The sequence below is a fragment of the Aethalodelphis obliquidens genome, unplaced genomic scaffold (assembly GCF_003676395.1).
Source record: "Aethalodelphis obliquidens isolate GAN/ISIS:26980383/991018 unplaced genomic scaffold, ASM367639v1 scaffold104, whole genome shotgun sequence".
Lineage (NCBI taxonomy): Eukaryota > Metazoa > Chordata > Mammalia > Artiodactyla > Delphinidae > Aethalodelphis > Aethalodelphis obliquidens.
Window position 1 is genome coordinate 1172345 of NW_020838048.1, and position 17791 is coordinate 1190135.

Below are 17791 nucleotides of genomic sequence, written 5' to 3' on the forward strand. Positions count from 1 at the left end.
TCTCGGTCTTGCCTAATACTTATCACAAAGCATTTATTTTTATACCTTCAGTTTCATTGCCTTTCATTACTTTTCAAGCAGAAATTCGATCATTAGATAAAAGAACTCCAAGGTGAGATATATGGCTTTCCTGACTCTACACTCATTCCCTATGTCATAGAAAATGGAAATACATTCACATGACCACACCATTCAGCAGTCATTTCATATGAAACCATAGAAACAAGCCACAGAAAGATGTACTGGGTTAATGAGGCCCAGGTGTCCATTAAGCAGGCTCAATGAATATTAGTTAAAAATGACCACAAATACCTCTGAAAGAGTGGCTAAGCTATCAGTTTCCTAAATAGATATAGAAGGGGACAGTATGAAGAGAGTCAACAATTCCCAAAACTGTACACAGGGCAAAAAAATAAGCGTGCTGTGATCTAACATTACAATGCTGAGAATGTCCCATCTTCAGTAGCCATGAGGGTGAGACTGTTTCCTTCCAGTAGTCATGGTGGCGGAATCCAAACTCCTTCTCATTCAACTAGCCCTGCCTAACTATCTGGATTTGCCAGACAGCTGGTTAGCGTTAGAGATGCTATCCACGGCTGCTCAACCTGGTTTTCCTTATGCATTGCTGATTGGCTAGCATCATAATTGGAACCATAAGCTTGGCAGAAATCACTTTTTGCTCAAACCAGTCGAACTCATCAGTTCAGTACAGGGCCACTCCAACAGCCTTCAATGACATTCCATCGTAGAAATCCAGTTTACATAATAGAGCTGAACCACATAACTCAATGCAATTCAAAAACCCCACCAAATTCAACCATTAGGCTCCACGGGAGACGCATTTGCTTTAGTTCATTCTGTCCTTTACCTCTGTCTTTGTTTTTCTCCTTCCCTAGTGAATCCAGTTTCTTTCTCAAAGATTTCTTTCGCTTTTGTCCATCTGTAAATATTAAAAGAATGAAAAGTTGTAAAAACAAGCATATAGCTGACATTTCACATTATGAATAACTACATCTGAGCAAAAGCATGACTTCTCACTTTACTCAGAATTTGGCATTTTAAACAGAGTAATGGCCCTGAAAATACGTGAAAATCCTTGACTTACATTTGCATACACAACCAGAATCTTGGTGTATGCCCTTAAATTGTGTTTCAATCATGGGAAGTACAGGAAACTTACCTCCTTCAGAAGTCATTTAGTTTTGACACTCAGATATGTTTGCTTTTTCGCTTACATGAGTCTCTTCCTATTCTTCATGTTCACGCAAACCAATGCTATCTCGAATAAAATCTCCATGAGAGGGGAGCCAACAATACATACGGCTTTGATATTCATGAGCTAGCAGAGTGTAACTGGATAAGGAAATGAATTCGGGGTCCATAGAACTCAAACCTAATTATTGCTGCACCATTTACTCATTATGTGACTTGGCACAAGTCTCAGGGTCCTCATCTGTAAAATGGGAATTTCGTGGAGCTGTTGTGAGAATTAAATAAAACAATGCATATAAAGTGTTTAATGGGGAGCCTGACACATTCCATAAATTCAGATCTACTTTCTTTTGGGGGGTTTCACAGTATTCCATAGTATGCCTATACCATAATTTAACTAATCATCCCCCCCCCCGATGGACATTTGGGTTGTTTCTAATTTTTTACTAGAGTAAGTAAGGCATTTATCCTCTTAGCATCTTGCACTTGCAACAAATGTACTTAACTGGTTAACTCACCAAATGATATAGATACCCCTCATATCAGTAACCAGATGCAAATGAATTCCTAGGATATCATCGTAAAACATTGGCAGCCATCATTGCAAGGATGTGTTTTGGAATAACGCAGCTGTCAACTTAATGTGTGGGAAGCGCAACTCGGGAACCCACACCGCTACCAATCAGGAGAAATGCAGCCCATGCTGCAAGGAAACTTATGTGTAAACGGGGGATTAAGAATTGGCTTTTTTCATAAGATACGCTTAAAAGTGTAGTAAAGAAAGAGATTCAGCCCGATAAAACTTAAAGGCAAGACTCTGATTATCAGGAAAAGACAGACTAAGCATTCTTCAACAGAAATGAGGGTTCCCGGGATCCTCGTGGGGCTGCAGATGTTCCCAACGCCTCCTCTCTGAATTTTTGGAGGCAAAAGACATCACAACGTAATCAACAGGCACACTCAATCCCTCCTTCCTTTCAAAAAGCAAAGCAATATTTTTAACGTGATTCTCCTCCCATGAAATGGAAATCGTTCATAAGAGTCTTCACTCTTGCAGTCGTGAGATTTGTATAGATGAAAATTATGTAAATCCGTTGTGATGTGGCAAAGAGCCGTCAGTCTCTTACATCATGTGTACGTTCTTATCTTCAGTGTCTAAACGATGATCTCACCATAGGGCCTTACGTGGCTTGTTACACACAGACAGACATTAAACATACTAACTGCACAAGATTCTAATCTGTTCTTCAGATAGGACTGACAGGTATTTTACTTTGTAATACTTTGTTCATCACTAGTTCATATAAACAAATATATCTGACTATAACAAGATCATATTTCTTCAAAAAATTCTATCATTCCTTCATTTTAATATTTAGTTGACGCAGAAGAATAACTAAACCATATATTAAAGCTTAAGTGCGGTGGGGGAGACCATCAAGACGGTGGAGGAGTAAGATGTGGAGATCAGCTTCCTCCCCACAAATACATCAGAAATACATCTACATGTGGAACAACTCCTACAGAACACCGACTGAACGCTGGCAGAAGACCTCAGACTTCCCAAAAGGCAAGAAACTCCCCACGTACCTGGCCGTGTGGCTGACAGGGTCTTGGGGCTCCAGGCGGGTGTCAGGCCCGAGCCTCTGAGGTGGGAGAGCCGAGTTCAGGACCGGTCTCAGCCACCAGAGACCTCCCGGCTCCACATAATATCAAATGGCGAAAGCTCTCCCAGAGATCTCCATCTCAACACTAAGACCCAGCTCCACCCAACGGCCAGCAAGCTCCAGTGCTGGACACCCCATGCCAAACAACTAGCAAGACAGGAACACAACCTCACCCATTAGCAGAGAGGCTGCCTAAAATCATAATAAGGCCACAGACACCCCAAAACACACCACTGGACACAGTCCTGCCCACCAGAAACCATAAAACAGGCACTACTCCCCTCCACCAGGAAGCCTACACAACCCACTGAACCAGCCTTAGCCACTGTGGGGCAGACACCAAAAACAACGGGAACTATGAACCTGCAGCCTGTGAAAAGGAGATCCCAAACACAATAAGTTAAGCAAAATGAGAAGACAGAGAAACACACAGCAGATGAAGGAGCAAGGTAAAAACCCATCAGACCAAACAAATGAAGAGGAAATAGGCAGTCTACCTGAAAAAGAATTCAGAGTAATGATTGTAAAGATGATCCAAAATCTTGGAAATAGAATGGAGAAAATACAAGAAACATTTAACAAGGACCTAGAAGAACTGAAGAGCAAACAAACAATGATGAACAACACAATAAATGAAATTTAAAATTCTCTAGAAGGAATCAGTAGCAGAATAACTGAGGCAGAAGAACGTATAAGAGACCTGGAAGATAAAACAGTGGAAATAACTACCACAGAGCAGAATAAAGAAAAAAGAATGAAAAGAATTGAGGACAGTCTCAGAGACCTCTGGGACGACATTAAACATACCAACATTCAAATTATAGGGGCCCCAGAAGAAGAAGAGAAAAAGAAAGGGACTGAGAAAATATTTGAAGAGATTATAGGTGAAAACTTCCCTAATATGGGAAAGGAAATAATCAAGTCCAGGAAGCACAGAGAGTCACACACAGGATAAATCCAAGGAGAAACATGCCAAGACACACATTAATCAAACTATCAGAAACTAAATACAAAGAAAAAATATTACAAGCAGCAAGAGAAAAACAACAAATAACAGACAAGAGAATCCCCATAATGTTAACAGCTGATCTTTCAGCAGAAACTCTGCAAGCCAGAAGGGAATGGCAGGACATATTTAAAGTGATGAAGGGGAAAAACCTACAACCAAGACTACTCTACCCAGCAAGGATCGCATTCAGATTTGGTGGAGAAATTAAAATCTTTACAGACAAGCAAAAGCTGAGAGAATTCAGCACCACCAAACCAGCTTTACAACAAATGCTAAAGAAACTTCTCTAGGCAGGAAACACAAGAGAAGGAAAAGACCTGCAATAACAAACCCCAAACAATTAAGAAAATGGTAATAGGAACATACATATTGATAACTACGTTAAATGCAAATGGATTAAATGCTCCAACCAAAAGACACAGACTGGCTGAATGGATACAAAAACAAGACCCGTATGTATGCTGTCTATACAAGACCCACTTCAGACCTAGGAACACATACAGACTGAAAGTGAGGGGATGGAAAAAGATATTCCATGCAAATGGAAATCAAAAGAAAGCTGGAGTAGCAATTCTCATAACAGACAAAATAGACTTTAAAATAAAGACTATTACAAGAGACAAAGAAGGACACCACATAATGATCAAGGGATCAATCCAAGAAGAAGATATAACAATTGTAAATATTTATGCACCCAACATAGGAGCACCTCAATACATAAGGCAAATGCTAACAGCCATAAAAGGGGAAATCGACAGTAACACAATCATAGTAGGGGACTTTAACACCCCACTTTCACCAATGGACAGGTCATCCAAAATGAAAATAAGGAAACACAAGCTTTAAATGATACATTAAACAAGATGAACTTAATTGATATTTATGGGACATTCCATCCCCAAACAACAGAATACACTTTCTTCTCAAGTGCTCATGGAACATTCTCCAGGATAGATCATATCTTGGGTCACAAATCTAGCCTTGGTAAATTCAAGAAAATTGAAATAGTATCAAGTATCTTTTCCGACCACAAAGCTATGAGACTAGATATCAATTACAGGAAAAAATCTGTAAAAAATACAAACACATGGAAGCTAAACAATACACTACTAAATAACCACGAGATCACTGAAGAAATCAAAGAGGAAATCAAAAAATACCTAGAAACAAATGACAATGAAAACACGATGACCCAAAACCTATGGGTTGAAGCAAAAGTAGTTCTAAGAGGGAAGTTTATAGCAATACAATCTTACCTCAAGAAACAAGAAACATCTCAAAGAAACAACCTAACCTTACACCTAAAGCAATTGGAGAAAGAAGAACAAAAAACTCCCAAAGTTAGCGGAAGGAAAGAAATCATAAAGAGTAGATCAGAAATAAATGAAAAAGAAATGAAGGAAACGATAGCAAAGATCAATAAAACTAAAAGCTAATTCTTTGAGAAGATAAACAAAATTGCTAAACCATTAGCCAGACTCATCAAGAAAAAAAGGGAGAAGACTCAAATCAATAGAATGAGCAATGAAAAAGGAGAAGTAAGAACTGACACTGCAGAAATACAAAGGATCATGAGGGATTACTACAAGCAACTCTATGACAATAAAATGGACAACCTGGAAGAAATGGACAAATTCTTAGAAAAGCACAACCTTCCGAGACTGAACCAGAAAGAAATAGAAAATATAAACAGACCAATCACAAGCACAGAAATTGAGACTGTGATTAAAAATCTTCCAACAAACAAAAGCCCAGGACCAGATGGCTTCACAGGCGAATTCTATCAAACAGTTAGAGAAGAGCTAACACCTATCCTTCTCAAACTCTTCCAAAATATAGCAGAGGGAGCAACACTCCCAAACTCATCCTACAAGGCCACCATCACCCTGATACCAAAACCAGCCAAAGATGCCACAAAGAAAGAAAACCACAGGCCAATATCACTGATGAACACAGATGCAAAAATCTTCAACAAAATACTAGCAAACAGAATCCAACAGCACATTAAAGGATCATACACCATGATCAAGTGGGGTTTATTCCAGGAATGCAAGGATTCTTCAATATATGCAAATCAATCAACGTGATACAGCATGTTAACAAATTGAAGAAGAAAAACCATATGATCATGTCAACAGATGCAGAAAAAGCTTTTGACAAAATTCAACACCCATTTATGATAAAAACCCTCCAGGAAGTAGGCACAGAGGGAACTTACCTCAGCATAATAAAGGCCATATATGACGAACCCAACATCGCTCTCAAAGGTGAAAAACTGAAACCATTTCCTCTAAGATCAGGAACAAGACAGGCTGCCCACTCTCACTACTGTTATTCAACATAGTTTTGGAAGTTTTAGCCACAGCAATCAGAGAAGAAAAAGAAATAAAAGGAATCCACACTGGAATAGAAGAAGTAAAACTGTCACTGTTTGCAGATGATATGATACTATACATAGAAAATCCTAAAGATGCTACCAGAAAACTACTAGAGCTAATCAATGAATTTGGTAAAGTAGCAGGATACAAAATTAATGCACAGAAATCTCTTTCATTCCTATACACTATGACGAAAAATCTGAAAGAGAAATTAAGGAAACACTCCCATTTACCACTGCAACAAAAAGAATAAAATACCTAGGAAGAAAACTACTTAAGGAGACAAAAGACCTGTATGCAGAAAACTGTAATACACTGATGAAATAAATTAAAGTTAATACAAACAGATGGAGAGATATACTGTGTTCTTGGATTGAAAGAATCAACATTGTGAAAATGACTATACTACCCAAAGCAATCTACAGATTCAATGAAATCCCTATTAAACCACCAATGGCATTCTTCACAGAACTAGAACAAAAAATTTCACAATTTGTATGCAAACACAAAAGAGCCCGAATAGCCAAAGCAATCTTGAGAAAGAAAAACAGCTGGATGACTCAGCCTCCTTGACTTCAGACTATACTACAAAGCTACAGTAATCAAGGCAGTATGGTACTGGCACAAAAACAGAAATAGAGATCAATGGAACAGGAAAGAAAGCCCAGAGAGAAACCCACACACATATGGTCACCTTATCTTTGACAAAGGAGGCAAGAATATACAATGGAGGAAAGACAACCTCTTCAATAAGTGTTGCTGGGAAAACTGGACAGCTACATGTAAAAGAATGAAATTAGAACACTCCCTAACACCATACACAAAAATAAACTCAAAATGGATTAAAGACCTAAATGTTAACTATAAAACTCTTAGAGAAAAACATAAGCAGAACACTATGACATAAATCACAGCAAGATCCTTTTTGACCCACCTCCTAGAGTAATGGAAATAAAACCAAAAATAGACAAATGGGACATAAAGAAACTTAAAAGCTTTTGCACAGCAAAAGAAACAATAAACAAGACGAAAAGATGACTCTCAGAATGGGAGAAAATATTTGCAAATGGAGCACCTGACAAAGGATTAATCTCCAAAATTTACAAGCAGCTCATGCAGCTCAATATCAAAAAAAACAAACAACCCAATCCCAAAATGGGCAGAAGACCTAAATAGACATTTCTCCAAAGAAGATATACAGATTGCCCACAAACACATGAAAGGATGCTAACATCACTCATCATTAGAGAAATGCAAATCAAAACTACAATGAGGCATCACTTCACACCCGTCAGAATGGCCACCATCAAAAAATCTACAAACAATAAATGCTGGAGAGGGTGTGGAGAAAAGGGAACCCTCTTGTACTGTTGGTGGGAATGTAAATTGATACAGCCACTATGGAGGTTCCTTAGAAAACTAAAAATAGAATTACCATATGACTCAGCATTCCCACTACTGGGCATATACCCTGAGAAAACCATAATTCAAAAAGACACATGCACCCCAGTGTTCATTGCAGCACTATTTACAATAGCCAGGACATGGAAGCAACCTAAGTGTTCATCGACAGATGAAGGGATAAAGAAGATGTGGCACATATATACAATGGAATATTTCTCAGCCATAAAAAGAAATGAAATTGAGTTATCTGTAGTGAGGTGGATGGACCTAGAGTCTGTCATACAGAGTGAAGTAAGTCAGAAAGAGAAAAACAAATACCATATGCTAACACATATAAATGGAATCTTAAAAAAAAAATGTCATGAAGAATTTAGGGGCAAGACGGGAATAAAGACACAGACCTACTAGAGAATGGACTTGAGGACACGGGGAGGGGGAAGGGTAAGCTGTGACAAAGTGAGACAGTGGCATGGACATATATACACTACCAAATGTAAAATAGACAGCTAGTGGGAAGCAGCCGCATAGCACAGGGAGATCAGCTCGGTGCTTTGTGACCACCTAGAATGGTGGGATAGGGAGGGTGGGAGGGAGACGCAAGAGGGAGGAGATGTGGGGATATATGTATATGTAGAGCTGATTCACTTTGTTGTACTTCAGAAACTAACACACCACTGTAAAGCCATTATACTCCAATAAAGATGTTAAAAAAATTTTTTTAATTAAAAAATAGAAACTGGAAAGAAAAAAAAAGCTTAAGGGATTTATTTGTCATAACCAGTGGACAGATCCTGAATTTCAAACAAGTTGTCAAAGAACCAGAATACACGTAGGATAGGAGACATTTTCTTTTTTTCTTTTTTTTTTTTGCGGTACGTGGGCCTCTCACTGTTGTGGCCTCTCCCGTTGCGGAGCACAGGCTCCGGACGCGCAGGCTCGGCAGCCATGGCTCACAGGCCCAGCCGCACCGCGGCATGTGGGATCTTCCCGGACCGGGGCACGAACCTGTGTCCCTTGCATCGGTAGGTGGACTCTCAACCACTGCGCCACCAGGGGAGCCAGGAGACATTTTCTTTTAAGATACAGTAGAACAATTTTTTAAACTTTTTTTTTTTAACTAGAGGATGTATGATATATGTAGATGTGTATAAATATAAATGTACAGTGTAAGTATTAATGAAGAAGTCAACTCTCACATAACCAACAGCCAAGTTCAGATGTAGACTACAGCTAGTACCTGAGGAGTCCTCTGTATGCCTCCCTTCCTGTCACCCCTGGTAATCTCTGGACTGACTTTTGCAGTATCAATTATCTGCTTTCCTTTATAGTTTTACCATCTATATATGCATTTATAAAGAATATAATTGTTTTTATCAAATTCATAGAGATGGAATCATACTGTAGGTATTCTTTCTTGCCTCATTTATTTCATTCATCAACACTTCCTAAAATACACCCTGTTGAGGCAGGTGGCTGGAGGTGATTGCTATTCAGTGTTTTCTTGAATGAATATACCACAGTTAATTTTCCCACTGAACTGCTGATGGAAATTTGAGTTGTTTCTAGCTTGGGACTATTAGGAACAATGTTTTTGTTCATGTCTTCTTATGTACAAAAATCTCTCCGAGACAGCAGTTCTTAAAGTGTGGTTCTAGCACTAGTAGCATCAGTATTACTTGGGAACTCGTTAGAGATGGGGATTCTATGGTCCCACCCCAGACCTACTGAATCAGGAACTCTGGGGTTGGGGCCCATTGAGCCCTCCAGGGGATTCTGGTTCACTGTCCTAGGATATATATGTAGAAGGTGCACATCCAGGTGACATCCAGGTCAGTGTGTATGTAACCCTAGGCTTTTAGGAGGCAACAATGAACTGCTTTCCAAGTAGTTTTCCTGATTTATACTCCCACCAGTAAGAGAGTTTCCGTAGTTCCACAAGGATACTACGTATTTCAAACTCCAAAACTCTAAACAATACCTTGAAGCCTCCTTATAGGAAAAGTATGATCTTTGTGAATACTGGTCTATCATAGAAAATGCTTAGCTATTTACGACAAATATTATACTTTCACTTAATTAGATAGAGGTGAAAGTTATTAACAGGCAACTAGACAAAATGATGGATGATGTGCAATAATGTGTAAGGAGGCACTGCTTTAGACATTTTCTCATTTAAAATCCTCAGGAAAATTAAAAAAAGAAAATAAATAAAGTAAAATCCTCAGGAAAAATGACCAGAGCTGTGCAATAAAACTAGTCACTCCTCTTCTCCCCTGTGATCGATCAGTGGTTTGTTGATTGAGTCTCCAGTTTTTGAAGAATGTCTTTGGTTTCCACAGAGCATAGAGAACCTGCTCAAGAGACTGCCATATTATGTGCTTGCAACCATACAGAATATTTTGTGTTCAACCAGTTCCTCGGATGCCAGTAAGTGGGTTAAGGGCCATTCCATCTTTTAAAGAAATTCAAGCTTCCTAACTGTCCACACTGCACAGCAATGTTTTTATAATGCAAATAGTGATGAGTGTATGCTTACTAACTGCTCTCAGAGTGGGCACTGTCTTACGGACTACAGAGACCTGTAGAGAAAACTGGGGTCGCACGTCCTGATCAAAGCCATCTTGGAACAAGCCCTTGAGGACTGCCCTCCACATGCCTGCGGGAGACCACATCCTAGATGGGAAAGCCCACAGACATACACGACACAATAGCAGATGGCAAGACAGCAAGCCTTCCGCATGCGAGTGACCACAAAGCAAAGGAATCATCGTTATGGAGTGCGGTTAATCTGGCCATCTTGGGGGAGGCCAGTACCAAACAGGGTCTCCAGGAGGGCTGACAACAAGAAAACATTAGCTTGCTCCCCTAGGACAAGGCTTTTCACGGCCTCACTCGCTGTCAGCTAGTGTTCCAGTTTAAGGCTTGTAGGTTTCTCTACCTAGACGACAAGCTCTCTGAGGGTAGCACCATGTCTCCTAGGCTTTTGTCTCCCTCCAAGTAAACAGCACAGGGCAAGGCACGCCATGAGGAACTGTCAGCACTGTCCATGGCCAGAAGTCAAATGGAAGTTTTGGGTTGGTTCCAAAGAGAACCCAGGACCACTGAAGTACACAAGTCCTAATTTTAATCAGATCGGATCAGATTCAGAGAATACAGGTTATTAAACAGTATTCCATATTAAGTTGATTCTAGAGATAACGATGATAAAAAATATTGTCCAAAGAAAGACTTGTTTTTGGTGATAGATGGAAGAGTCAGGGTTACTTTGGGGGCATGGCTCTTGCCTGCAAGGGGGCAAGAAGAAGCTTCCTGGAATACTGGGAATGCTGTCTCGATCTGGTTGTCGGGTACATGGTCCGTGCATATTAAAAACCCACTGAGTCGTACGTGTGGACATTCATATTTAGGTACATTACTGTATATATGTTATTCCTCAATAAAAATAACAAAAGACTTTGTCATTTTTACAGAATGGCACCAACATAAAAAGTGCTTTAACTGAATGGGGCTGAAAACTCAGCAAGAAAGTCCTGCAAAAGAAAGTTCTCCCATATCTAACTTTTTAAAATATCTGAACGCCCATGATCTCATCCAGCTACCACAACTTCCCTGCGACACTGGCACACAGGAACAATGAAGCGCTAGTGGGTTTTCAGTATGTATCAATACTAGAAGCTTAGTATCTATGACCTTATTACATCCTCACAGCAGCCCTACAAAGCCCACACTACTATATTTTGCTCTTTTATAGATGAGGTTAGGAGAGATTAAGTAACTTGTCCAAGGGCAGAAGTTGGTAAGTGGTAAATTTAGAACTTGCACCCAGGTCTAGCCAACATCCAACTGGTGCTCTTAACCTCTACCTGTGCTGTAGGGAAGAACGTGTGGTGTCTACTTGAGGGAAGTGACATTAAAGACCAGATATAGGGACCCACATGCCCAAGGTAATACAGAGTTAGAGAGGAAAGAGAAACGAACAATACTGAGCTCTAAATGTTCACCAGGATTCACATGAGTCATTTTTGCATATATGATGTTATCTAATACACATCAACATACAATCCACTGAGGTAGCCTTTTGATTTATTCATTTTAAAGTTGAGAAAATTAAAATCAGAGAACTAAAGCAAATTGTCCCCAAATCACAGGACTGGTAGGCGGTAGAGCTGGAATTCAAACCCAAATTGCGGCTCTTTCCAAAAAGCATGGTTCTGTCTTGAGAGGGGTAGCTAGGAGGAAAACCCAGATACCTGTGACGAGAAGCTGAAAATCCTTTGTTTAAGGTCACTTTGCCTCTGCATCACGAGACATGGTTCTGGAGGTGTTTGTAAAACAGTGGATGTTCATTCGTAAGGGTCATTTAGACTCCTCCCTCCCAGAAGCCTGGGCGATGGACAAGAATACACTAAGCCTCGTTCCTTAGTGAAGCAGTCACAGAGAATGGGTGTAGACGGCTGAAATTCACAGGTGCACTTGGATATGGGACAGGGCATCTACATTTAAGCCCCTGTAAATCCCTTCACTTGCAGAGTTCTGCAAAGATCACATTACTGGAAAGGAGAAGAAATTGCCTCTGCGCTGAGACACGGAATGAAGTCGAACAGGACTTACTAATAAGTGCAGCTCTGCGGTCAAAACCCTCTGCTGATGCTGCCACAGAGCTAGTCCAGTGGGTATGCCATGACCACATCCAGCTCCCCACTATTCACGTGGTGTTTAGCCCACACAGTGACTGACTGATTGATTGATTTAACTGAAGTAGAGGTGATTTACAATGTTGTGTTAGTTTCAAGTGTACAGCACAGTGATTCAGTTATATGTATATATGTGTGTGTATGTATATATGTATAAATATATTCTTTTTCCGATTCTTTTCTCTTACAGGTTACTACAAAATATTGAGTAGAGTTCCTTGTGCTATTCAGTAGGGCCTTGTTGATTATTTTATATATAGTAATGTGTATATGTTAATCCCGAACTCCTAATTTATCCCCCCCACCCCCATTTCCCCTTTGGTAGCCAAAAGTTTGTTTTCTATGTCTGTGGATCTATTTCTGTTTTGTAAATAAGGTCATTTGTATCAACTTTTAGATTCCACATAGAAGTGATGTCATATATTTGTCTTTCTCCGTCTGGCTTATTTCACTTAGTATGATCATCTCTAAGTCACGCAGTGATTTATAAAAACTTGAGCTCTAAGGTGAAATCTTGGGAAGTTCACATATATATCTGGATTTCTAACCTCTTGAGAAAGGTGGGAGACCTGACAGCACTGGCTCCCACATTCCTCACACTCACCCCAGGCCCGCATAGACACCTAACCCTGGGCCACTGCACACCTGGCAAGCCTTCGAGTCTGCAACTCCATCCTAGCCTAAAAGGAAGGTTCTAGCTTGTTTCAAGTCTTCAAAAAAATTCCTGCTGAGAAAAGTTTGAAGGAATGCTCTTTGGCACCATCTGTCCTGCTTTTCCCAACCACAGCTGCCTTGCTATTTACTTGGACCAGAAAAACAGACTCTCAGAGAACGCAAACCAAAGGAATTCATAGGCAGTGAGAGGAGCTCAGTAACAAAGTGAGGAAAAAAAGATATAAAAGAAACACTTGGTGGCAGAATGGGAAGTGGCCCTTTAGAAACTGCATGTAACTTATGCCGCAGTTTCTCAGTCTTGGCACGAGTGACTCTTCGCTGTGAAGGGCTGTCCTGTGCGTGGCGGGCTAGTTAGCAGCATCCCTGCCTTGAACTGAACAGACGCCAGAGCACCCTTCCCTGTTGTGACGACCAGTAATGCCTCCGGACGCTGCCAAATGTCCTGCAGGGACAAAATCACTCTGGTTGCGAGCCACTGGTCTGTGCATAACTCTACCTAGAGAACAGCTCTGGGCTCAAACCATGTGACATCCGAACTATAAAACATTCACATTTTCCCACTTGTCACAATACTCACTTTATACCCCATCTCAGTTTTTGTTTTAAAGAGCACAATATAAAAATGTTTACGAATTGTTAAGCCTTCATATATAACGTTGAATTTTGGACACAGTAACAATTCCCTTCAATTTATAAAGAAATGCGAGTCTGCCTATAGCTATCTTTATACCAAATTGCTAATTACAGGGAGGGGAATATAGCAAGTTCCTTGAGTAAACAGCCTTCTATTTCTTTACATGCAGTTCTTTTTCTCCTTTGATGGTGGTGATGATGGCGGGGAACACCAGATCGAGTCATCTGGCATCTGAGGGTGAACAGCTGTGTAAGTGGAGTGTCTTTAGCATTCAGGGAAGACTCAGGGGACACCATTTCTTCTTCTTCTTTAGTTTTTTTAAAGAGGACTAAACAGTGTGGATGAAGAGACCTACTGGCCAGTCCTCCATTGGCCAGAACAAGAGACCTGGCCAGCCCTCCATTGGCCAGAACGAGGATTCAGGAGGAATTTGCAGGAAGACAGTTTTGTCAACAAATGGAACTCTTCAGCAATGGAATGAGCTGCCTCACAAAAAAAGCACTGTTCACTGTGGCCTCTATCTTGCATGCTCTCTGTCTTGCATCCCTCACTCTGGTGGAAGCCATGGCATGAGAAGCCCTTTGCAAAGGGCTATGTGGTGAGGAACTGGAGTCTCCAGCCAGCAGCCACATTGATCTTCCGGCCCGCTCATGATTTCAGATGACTGCAGCCCTGGCTCAGGTTGATGGCAACCTCACGAACCAGAACCTGAACCAGAACAACCAGGATAAGATGGTCCCAGAAACTGTGTGAGATAAGAAATGGTTTTTTTTTTTGCGGTACGCGGGCCTCTCACTGCTGTGGCCTCTCCCGTTGCGGAGCACAGGCTCCGGACGCGCAGGCTCAGCGGCCATGGCTCACGGGCCCAGCCGCTCCGCGGCATGTGGGCTCTTCCCAGACCGGGGCACAAACCCGTGTCCCCTGCATCGGCAGGCGGACTCTCAACCGCTGCGGCACCAGGGAAGCCCATGTTTGTTATGCTTTTAAAAGAAGAAAAAAAAAGATGCTCGGCTAAATGCATGTAGTATCCTTGATGGGACCCTGGAACGTAAAAAGGTTGTTAGTGGGGAAACTGGTGAAATCTAAACAGAGTGTGTAGTTTGGTTGAGAGTAACATACCAATGTTGGTTTCTCAGCTGTGATAAGGGTATCAAGGTTATAAAAGACGTTATCATTAGGGGAAACTGGGTGAGGGGCGTCTGGGAACTCTGTATTATCCTGATAACTTTTCTGTAAATCTAAAATGATTCCAAAATACAAAATTTATTTTTAAAAAAGCCCTTTCTCCCAGGCACTGGATGTATTCAAACAAAGGTTGAAGACTCATTTGTCAAGCATGTGAGGAAGTGGAGGCTTGCACTGTTCACTGAAGAACTTCTAAAACACGGACTTGGGAGCTGAAACTTAACGGCGAGAAGGTGACTCACATGCCAGAGTTTCTGATCTGGCTGAAACTATTGGAATCATCTTCCTATTCACATCTCCCTGATCTGAAAGAAAACATGTGTCCAGGCCAATATAAAGCATCCATCAGATCTGCCATTCTGTGTAGCATGTTTTCTGGAAAGGGAGTGGACAGTTGAGAGGCTTGACCAGACCTGTTTTTTTTTTTTTTTTTTTGCGGTACGCGGGCCTCTCACTGCTGTGGCCCCTCCCATTGCGGAGCACAGGCTCCAGACGCACAGGCCCAGCGGCCATGGCTCACGGGCCCAGCCGCTCCGCGGCATGTGGGATCCTCCCGGACCGGGGCACGAACCTGTGTCCCCTGCATCGGCAGGCGGACTCTCAACCACTGCGCCACCAGGGAAGCCCCAGACCTGTTTTTATGGCTCTGGTGATGTCTTCCTATGTGGCTCATTAGATTCTCTTCAGATACCTCCTGTTTCTTGGGTTCTCTAAATCCCTTTTCTGCTTGAGTTATCCCGACTTTGTGCCCATCACTGGCATCCAAGAACACTGCTTAGCACAGAAATCTGTTTATTTTTCATGTACTGATGCCTATCCTAATAAACCGAAATATAGTTTTTAAATTATATATATGAAAGTACATTAGGTGAGTCACGCAATCTATGGCTGTCTTATAAAAGTGTTTACTAAAACGATTTAATTGTTTACCAAGACTAAAATTCATTCTTTAGTCTCATCTACATTCCCCTTTTGATGGCTCTCAAGCCACAGACCTCCCCCAAAGTAAAGCAAGCAGAAGACTAAACCAGATGTTTTATTTCTAGTTTGGAGCAGATTTGTCAAAGAAATAATATTATTTATGGCTCCTGGCACTTGAGGGCCATTCATTGGGCCCACACTCCAAGTCTAGTGTTTTCTAATAATTAATCTCATCAATGTAAGTTAATTTGGCCAAATAAATCAACATTGGAAAACACATAGGGACTGATGAGAGCTGGGCAACCAAAACCCCAGTCAAAATCATATCCCAGGGCTTCCCTGGTGGCGCAGTGGTTGAGGATCTGCCTGCCGATGCAGGGGACACGGGCTCGTGCCCCGGTCCGGGAAGACCCCACATGCCGCGGAGCGGCTGGGCCCGTGAGCCGTGGCCGCTGAGCCTGCGCGTCCGGAGCCTGTGCTCCGCAACGGGAGAGGCCACGGCAGTGAGAGGCCCGCGTACCGCAAAAAAAAAAAAAAAAAAAAAATCATATCCCAGGAAAAGTCGGGCTGGACATTGGAGCCAGTTAATGCCATACCCATGCTCAGTGGAATGAATTCAAAATTGCCTCTGCTACTCTGAGTTGCCTGCTCCCTATTCAAAGTGCATCCCAAGAAAAGGAAAGGAGAGCAGCCCTGACAGGAGGGAGTAGTGGTTGCCAGGAAAGTGGCTACATCTGCTTCTTGGCAGGAACTGTGGCAACAATCCCAGGATAGGGGAACCAATAGGACCAGTGCATTACTCTGGCCTAAGAGTTACACTGGGATTAACCCCAGAGATTTAGGACACGAGCCAAAGCAGGGCTCTCTCCTCTCCTCTAGAACAAGTAATCTCTATTAAAGGGTGATGTGCCGCAGCATATGAAGAATTCCTTGCCTTAGGGATATTATTTATACTACAATAGTTAATCCATTCAAAGTGCATCTTCCCCCTGGAAAGTGGGCTCATCCTCCACAGATCGATCCATCCATTGCTCCATCTGTCCCTCCATCCAACATTAAGGATGAGACAGAGCTAGGTGTTAGTTATGAACCCAGATGAACAAGCACTATCTCTGCTTTTGAGAAACTCAGAGTTTAGTGCTAAAGACAGATACATGGAAACCTCATTAAAACAAAAGGAAGAAATGCTTCAGTGGAGACGGTTACTAGGTGGTAGATCAGAAGCAAGAAGGCTGTCCTTGACTGTGCTTGGGAAGGCTAATGTTCAAGTTCAGTCTCTTACAGGATGAAGTTGCCCTTCTCAGGGGCCTTTGAATTTTGCTGGGGATTTCTCCCAATAAGTCACACGGTGACGGCTTACTCTAGGAAATCCTTTCCCATCCTAAGCCTCTTAATGTTTTATTCCTAGCGATCCAAACTTTTATCAAGCAAGCGTTCTACTGGTGAAAAAAGATGAGAAAATCACAAATTCAGGAGTGGACTGACAGTTTCTTTAGTGGGAACTAGGGCTTAAGAGAGTGAAAAAGAAGAATCCTGGAAGAAAACAATCTACATGGAAAAAGTGGAAAACAATGTACTCAAGCCCAAACTGGTCCTGCCTTTCAGCCAACTTTGAATCTCACTATATATCTTCCATGCTATAGACGGTTGGTTATTTAATCAAATCTACAGATCAAAATTTCCATTTATATATCACCTCATCCTTAGCAGTTTTTCCATTAACCTTGATTGAAACAGAAAACAGGTAGAAACAGGGTGATTGAGTCATTCTTCTTGGTTTAAATCCCAGTGAATCAAACACTGTTTCTTCATCCTGCTAGCACCTTGTGGATTAGAGTTTTCAAAATCTGTTTCCAAAGTGTCTGTTTCTTGGGGAAAGAAATATTTATGGTATTCTTAAGCAATGCAGATGCCTCTCCTTAGAGCCGAGGCTCCCCAAACTACTTGAGAAATGTAGTAATCCCCATAGTTTACATGTTGAAGTGGTGGTGAAATTATCAAAGCTGTGGGCA

The 17791-nt window shown here is 41.4% G+C and overlaps 1 protein-coding gene across 2 annotated transcripts in view; it reads right to left on the minus strand.

Annotated features, from left to right (window-relative positions):
• Window positions 1-17791, minus strand: part of ARHGAP6 (Rho GTPase activating protein 6) — a 487363-nt gene that overhangs the window by 55080 nt on the left and 414492 nt on the right. For both annotated transcript variants that reach the window (XM_027096555.1, XM_027096556.1), the window contains exon 3: window positions 869-940. In XM_027096555.1, coding sequence (XP_026952356.1) covers window positions 869-940 — 72 coding nt within the window. The remainder of the gene's footprint in view (window positions 1-868; window positions 941-17791) is intronic.